This window comes from Chaetodon auriga, chromosome 3 (genome assembly GCF_051107435.1).
Source record: "Chaetodon auriga isolate fChaAug3 chromosome 3, fChaAug3.hap1, whole genome shotgun sequence".
Taxonomy (NCBI): Eukaryota; Metazoa; Chordata; class Actinopteri; order Chaetodontiformes; family Chaetodontidae; genus Chaetodon; species Chaetodon auriga.
Window position 1 is genome coordinate 26,116,538 of NC_135076.1, and position 7,611 is coordinate 26,124,148.

The 7,611-nt window shown below is 45.5% G+C and overlaps 2 protein-coding genes across 2 annotated transcripts; one reads left to right on the top strand and one right to left on the bottom strand.

The window, feature by feature from the left end:
• Window positions 1–247: 247 nt before the first annotated feature.
• On the top strand, window positions 248–1,003 carry cldn34a (claudin 34a). The gene has a single exon (XM_076727168.1). The coding sequence runs from the start codon at window positions 248–250 to the stop codon at window positions 1,001–1,003; it is 756 nt and encodes a 251-aa protein (XP_076583283.1).
• A 4,818-nt stretch (window positions 1,004–5,821) lies between these two features.
• Window positions 5,822–7,209, bottom strand: LOC143318388 (claudin-24-like). Its single transcript, XM_076726673.1, has one exon. It carries the CDS (start codon window positions 7,043–7,045, stop codon window positions 6,386–6,388), a length of 660 nt encoding a protein of 219 aa, XP_076582788.1. The 5' UTR covers window positions 7,046–7,209; the 3' UTR covers window positions 5,822–6,385.
• Window positions 7,210–7,611: the final 402 nt, after the last annotated feature.

Consider the following 7,611-nt stretch of genomic DNA (forward strand, 5'->3'; position numbering starts at 1 on the left):
GTATCACAGCCATGTCGAAAGTGTACAGTTATTCTATCTTGCTGCGTGCTTCTCATAATTTATACAGTGAATTTTAAGAGTATACAGAGTTCACAAGTACAAAATTAACATGAAAGTAATACTAGAAAGTCCTAAGTTTACATCTTTTAATTTGTGTTTTCAGCAGGTGTGATGGAGGTCAGTCACGCTGTGTGAATCAACAATGCATGATCAGTCTCTTTGAACATTAGCAGCCACAATGGGCAGGATGCTTCACCTGGCTCCCACAGCTCACTGGCAGTTCCTGGGCCTGATGGCCGGGGTAGTGTCCTGGATCTTCATCATGATCACGGTCGGCCTCAACGAGTGGCGGCTGTGGCACGTGGCCGACGCGTCTGTCATCACCTCGGGCGTGGCCTGGGTGGGCATCTGGAGGGCGTGTTTCTACAGTTACGTCCTTCCCGAAACGGAGAACTGTCAGAGCATCAGCATCTCGGACGAATTTGTTCCTACAGAGATCATCGTGGCCCAGGTGCTGATGATGGTGGGAGTGGTCTGCGGTTTGGCAGGTAACATCAGCGCTGTAGCAGCTATGAGGATGGCTTACTTCTCTGTGGAGGATCGAAGGAACATAAGACTGCTCTTTCTGCTGGCGGGGACCCTGTATTTTATGACAGGGGTGTCCTGCTTGGTCCCGCTGACGTGGAACATGAACTCTGTGCTGGACAACAACTCCATAAACTTTCCTCCAGAGTTCCACCTTCCTGCAGCTCCTGTCAGGCAGCAAGTCGGCTCAGCCATTGGAGTGGGCATGGCCGCCTCCATATTGATGCTCATCAGCGGCCTGCTTTTTCTTTCCTACCGCTATGCCTGGCAGGCCCTGAACTTGGAGGACCCCAAAGACACCAAGGACCCACTCCATGGTCCCTGGACAGAAACCACCCTGGCACAGAAGTCTGACTGGCCAAATGGAGACAACGGCGGCAAGGATAATCCTACGTTTCACAGTGAAGAAGCCATGTGATGGCAAAACCTAAGAGTTTACTCACTTACAATCTTGGATTTTAATCTTTTTTCATCCATGTGAAAGTGACTCAGAGAAGATAAGTCACATTTTAGACACAGTGCTGCTGAATTTTAACAATTTGTCGTTGACTGAGGACCTACAGTATGAGTATAGCCTCTTCAGTGGAGCAGTAGCCATGTTATATTACTAAAAACACTGTAAGCTACAGTACACATGGATCCAGGATGAGAAATTAAAACGCAGCATCTCTTTCCAGATGTTCAAGGACAGGACAGTATCAGAGAAACTGGCCTCATGGTGAATGGCAGCTGTTAGATATCACATCATAAATCTACATTTGGACAATCAGCTCTCTCTGTAAAGGCCTGTCAGCTCTGGAACTCATTACCAGCTGAAATCAAATCAAATCCAGATATAAAATCTTTTACAACAGAGGCTCAGTGCTGCCTAAGAGAAAACCAGAGCTGTACCCATTTTAAGCCAACTGTACTCTAAATCACTAAGGTTTTCATGTGTGCTGGTGAATGGTGTATGTGTGCTGGTGTGTTCTGGTATGTATTTTATTGTATTTCCATGTCATAACATTCAAATAGAAGAGTAAGAAAATGTCTTCATAGCACAATGAATCATTCTGGTTATGTATCTCCACAGTTAGTTAGTAAAGGAAGCTACATGAGTACTTTTGGCCACTAGCTTTTTGGCTAACTCATTAGCAACCAGCTGTCCATTCCAGCAGATGTGGAGCAACATGAGCATTTATTTGTGTTTATGTCCACCTGATTAATGTCAGTCCAACATTAATTCTATTTAAACTCTGCTTTGTTTTTGCTAACTCCTGAAGGCAGTTATTTAGCTTAAGCTAGCTCTATAGCTGCTAAATGCTACACGTTGATTAGCTTGTCGCTAACATTGTCTATCTGCCATTTGTGTAGGGAAGCTAACTTGTAGTGTGGGGTTTATGTGTATGTCCAGCTGTAAGTACAATATTAACTTTATTTAAACTCTGTCTTGGTTTTCAACAACTCCTGAAGGAAGTTAGCGCTATTCGCACTCTAGCTGCTATACACTCAACACTGTGCTGTAGCTGTTCGCTAACATTGATTGCAGCTGCTTTAATATTGTACTGCAGTACAATGTATTGTGTGCGATATGATGGTTCTTGCCGTCATGTTCTCAATAAAACCTCCAGATATGACAGCTCGATTCTATTTAAGTTCACGTGACTTGTGGTAAGTGATTACAGCCATAATGGATTAGTGTTGCCAGAGTTCAGGGACAGGTTTTACTATAACTTTATCTCTCTGTTATACAATAGTGCTGTTTGGAGTAAGCAGTCTGATCAGCCTGTAGTGACTGATCAGCGTTATCACCACACAGGCCGGGGGAGGTGGCATGACATGCCAAGGTGTGGGCTTCTGACGGGCCCCATGTGAGGAGGGATCTGGGGGCCCTGCTCATGTGACCTGGGTAGGAGGCTGACGAGAGCAGGCATGTGAGTATGGGGGGGGGGGGGGGGGGGGCTCACTGTAGTTCACTGTAGTGACTGTTGCCAAGGAAGAAAGACAGACACACACATACACACACACACACACACACACACACACACACACACACACACACACTCACTGTGGCCCAGTGGCCCGCTGCACCTCTCTGGAGGCGGCTAGCTGCCAGGGAACAAAAGGCCCTCTTCAGCTGAGCACAGCTCTCTGTCAAAAACACAAGTCCCAGAGTGGATGAAAGGTAGACCTGCTCTGATCAAGACTGTGAGCTGCTTTATCACAGACCGACAAAAACTGCATTCTGTGGGCCAGTAATCTGCAATGTTCATTTAATTGAATATAACTATTATTCAAAAGCATTCCTGTGGATAAGAGATTTGGGCAAAATATCAAAATAATTCTCCGTCCATCCCTTCATCTCTGTCTTCATTACCCTCCCATGTCTCTCTTGCACATTCCCCTCTGCAGATAAGACTGACTCACAACCTGAGCTGGTGTTTTATCTAATCTGGTTGGCTAAGTCATCCATTCTATCAGCTATAATGGATAATGGAAAACCTCTGATAAGAAGGCTTGGAGACAGGAGGGACGGTGATGGGTACAGTTAATGGTGATGATGAGTCATATCAAAGTATGGAAGAACCATAATTTCACAAAGATGATGTTTTAGTTCAGCCGACGACGTTTTATTGAGGTGAACTATATTCAAGAGAGATAATCAGTGCTAAAGCTTCAAGGAGAAGAGCGATTTGGCCTCATATGTTCTTTTATCTTATGCGGAGATTGCTGCAATCAATCCGAGATATCAAAATTACTTTATGTACTTGTACTCACTTAAGTGTTTCTGTATTTTGCTACATTTTACTTAAACTTCTATCGTACTTTTGACTCCACAACATTCATCTCATGGATGTAGTTACTGGTTACTTTTCAGATTATGATTTAACTTAGCTTAACTTAGCTTAACTTAACTTTAATTTAGACATGTGATAAGCTTTTATAATACAATACATAGTTAAGATTAAAGCAGTGGTTCCCAACCTTTAAGGACTGTGACGACTTAACAGCAGTGTCTGATTGGGGCCCCATGTTTCAGATGCCTATGAATTATTAGCAGTTTCACTATAATTTCCTCTCTTAAAGGGAAACTCCACTGACTTCACACATCATAGTCTGTTTATAGGGCCTGAGACGTACATCTGCATGTATGAAAAAGTTGTATAAAGTCTTTTGTGTCTCCAGAGGGAGTCTGAGTCTCTGTGAAGTCTAATAAATGGACTCAAGTGATGTCATTGGCTAACCAGAAGTCTGTAGCCTGCGATTCATCTCTGCTTGAGGATAGAGCCTCAAGGCTGCATTAGGCACTACGAGCAAAAACTGCAGTTCCTCAAATGGCCACTTGAGGCTGGACCCCCATATCAAAATGCTAGTCTCTGGCTAACATCCCTGTTCATGACAGCTGTGCAGGGGTCAATTTTATTTAACCGAATAACAGTATAATAATAGTTATGGGCATGGCCGCTTCACGTTTATCGCAGCCACCATAGGTTCCCCTACAGGCTTAGAAGGGGAGGTTTAGTGGAGGGGTATTCAGTTGGTTGCAGTCTGCAGCCTCACTGCTAGATGACACTAAATCATACACACTGGTCCTTTAAATAACTGTTCAAGGTCCAAAAAGGTCAAATTAACCAAACAAACAAAGATGATCTGTGTAGCAGAATAAATGTTTTCTCCGTTTCTCTGCCATCAATCATCTCCTGACCCCCTCAGATTAATCTTTTGACCTGTTGGAGGGGCCAGAACCTGAGGTTGGGAATCACTGAACTAACCAAACTGTATATAAAGTAGTTAAAACTATCTCCACCTCCATCAGCTGTTACAGTAAAATCCTATTTACAGATTCATCCGTCAGTGTCGCTCACGGGGCCCATGTTCCTGCAGAATGAGCTCTTTGCATTTTATACTTTCAGCACATTCTGCTGACAATAATTCTGCACTTGCAGGAACTTTACTTGTAATGGAGCGTTATTATATTGTTGTATTGGCAGTTGCTTTCATCCATGCGTGTCAGATAAGGCAGATTATATGATGGCTTATCATTTCTGAGAATGATCTGTGGAAAACATGTTGCGCTGACTATCTGATCTCACTATCTCTTATCGAGGTTTGAACTCAGGGCTGGATCATCTCTATCTGCATCTGAGCTGTCAGCGTCATACTCCAGTCAGTCATTTCACAAAGACAGCAGCTCAGACGGCGTTCTCTGCGCTGTGAGCTCTTTGCTTATCGGCCCCTCAGAGTGGCTTTGTTTGTTTGTCGGATGCATTTAAAATAAAAATCCTCATGAGACGAGGACATCCCATTTCCTTCACGTTGCCACACTGCCCCGCATGTGCGGTAATCAAAAGAACATCTCTGCAGTTGTTTTCACTGCCTCCCCTGCTGATAGATGCCCTCACACTGAGAGACAGCAGGCAGCTCCCTGCAGCCGGTGTGGCGTCACAGGATGGGAGGGTGCCTCTCAAGCTGCTCTGTGAGGCCTGACATAACCACTTTTTTTATCCTTTAAAGTCTGTCACGTCTCGAGCGCCTCAGGCAACATATGCTTCTGTGACAACATCATTATCTCTCATTAACTTCATTCTATAAGCGCCGACTCCACAAAAAGTACCATCATTAGGAGGTGGAGGTTTAAAAGTCGTCCTCCTCCCACGCAATAACACATTTATGTCACTGTACCTGTGTCTATGTAAATGATACAGACAGCTCTGGAGAGCAGAGAGCGGCGGCGCCCTATGACCTTGGCAAATTTGTATAATTATGTCAAAGCAAGAGCCGCAAGGGCAACCTGTTCTACATTCTTCTCAGTACACGCTGCCCATTAGAGCATTCATTAAACACAGCTTAGCTCAGCGAGTGACCAGGAAATCTGATGGAATTAGTCTCAAGCTGTGTTTCCACCGCCGCAGACACACCTGACAGACCAAGACGGTTGTTTTCAGTCCCCCACACCCCCCTGCTCAGCTTGTCGTCTGGCTATGAAGCCACCAGGGACCACTTCAGACCAAAATAGGCTCTAGGTTTATGTGACTAATTGACGACTGGACTGGGAAAGAGCAAAAGAGCAGCCGTGTTTACGCCTCTGACATAAGTGAGGAAAAATATGCAGGTTGTTTCATACAGATTCACGCCACAGCTTCTCATTGTATCAGTATAAACTCAAAAATGAATGGTCATATTCAGCATTATTCCAACAGAGAACGCAACACAAGCACAAGAAAACGTTATAAATGAAAACAAACAACTTTTCAAGAGAGTTTCAGCTCTTTATGTGAATCATCTGAATGTGCTGCACAGTGCAGCACGTAAGCAAACGTAACCAGGCACAGATTACTTTGTGCTCTCTCTATTTTTTAGTATTAAGAATAACTTACAATCACAGCATTGTAAAAGCTACGGCGTCCTGTAAATCAGACCTGAAACAGTGTTTTCTTCTTTGCTGGCACTGATATGAGAAAGATCCAGAAGCCACTCCAGAATAAGGAATATAAGGCATTTTATAAAACATATCTTTAAAAAAATATTCATTTTACTGATCACAGCAGGTTCTTTAAACTGTAGTGTTGGATTGTGCAGGTGAGTCGTTAAAAACAGCTGCACTGAGGAATGGGTGGTATTTTCTCCAAGGTCTCATTTTCACTGTTTTACAAAACATTTGATCAAAATCCACACGTGACAAAGCAGCTCTTATACAGGATGTCTGATATAAAACCAGATATTTACATCATTATTTCAAAGCAGTTTGAAGTGCAGTTCTACAGGTGATTTGTGTTGTGCTGTCAGTCTCTATGCAGGTAACCGTTCTACGACTCGTCCCTTAAACGTACTCTGAGCGCTTCCTGAACGAAACATCTGGACTCATGATCTGGTATCTGCGCTGCAGCGCCGGCTGAGGCTCCACCTGTGAACACAAGCAAGAGGTGACCAGGAGGAGCCCGGCCACTATGAGAAGAAATCCTCCGGCCCAGCCGCAGAACAGGGCATCGCCAAACTCCCACCGTGGCACCACGTCAGGCACTTTATCATCAAAGAAATGTATCACGGCTAAATGGGCCATGTAGGACACGGGGATCAGACACAGCACTCCAGAAATCATTCCCAGCACCCCTCCTGTGGTGGTTAAAGTCCTCTTGGTTCTGTAGCCGCCATGCTCTCTGCAGCTGTTCACCAGGTAAAGTCCAGGTATAGCCACCAGCATTCCCAGCATGCCCACACCAAGGGAGGAGCACATGAGGATGCGGGCCAGCTTGAGGTCACTGGAAAGGCCCAGCAGGCTGTCATAAGCTCTGCACTCCATGCCCCCGACATCCTGGACCACGCACGTCTCCCACAGGCCCAGCTCGTAGCTCTCCACCGGCAGCAGCGCGGTGGACATGGTCAGCCACTGAGGTAAGATCGTGGTGGCTAAAGCGCACAGCCACGCTCCGACATACACCAGCATCCCCAGCAGCTCCAAAGCGCAGGCGCACGTGTCCATCGTCCTCTTTCTGGCCTCCACGCTTGACAGACCCACAAGAGTTCTTCTTCTCTGGCTGCACTTCAGATGGAGAGGCCTGCAGACGTCCAGCCGGCGCAGGGGCTGCTCACGACACCTGATAATTAGAGTCGACCGCTCGGGCTCTGGACTCTGAGCTCTTTCACAAACAGTTCCCACTCAGAGGAGCACACATCTTCTGCTGCAGGGAGGAGAGGGGGGCCCGTTCGGCCCTCCCCTTTGTGGTCCTCCTGCTCCGGCGGCTGTGCCAATGGGCAGCAGGGGCAGAGGCAGAGATGGCCGGCCTCAGCGGCAGGCCACAAGGGATGACATTAAATGCAGACAGGATATTGTGCATTTTTATGTAAGAAATTAACTCCCCGGTGTCCATTTTCATGCATCCTGTGTTTCCTCTGAGAGACAGAAATATCATAAATAAGCAAACAAACGACCATGAGCCAGCTTAAAACAGCACAGTCAAATTATTATTTACAAATGCCAAACAAAGATAAGCTTCTCATAAACTGTGCTGCCTCAAGAGATGCTACAAAATGTGTAGTTTTGCGTCT

Bases quoted from the DNA above. Each gene is read 5' to 3' on its own strand.
- cldn34a (XM_076727168.1), top strand. From the start codon at position 248: ATGCTTCACCTGGCTCCCACAGCTCACTGGCAGTTCCTGGGCCTGATG.
- LOC143318388 (XM_076726673.1), bottom strand. From the start codon at position 7,045: ATGGACACGTGCGCCTGCGCTTTGGAGCTGCTGGGGATGCTGGTGTAT.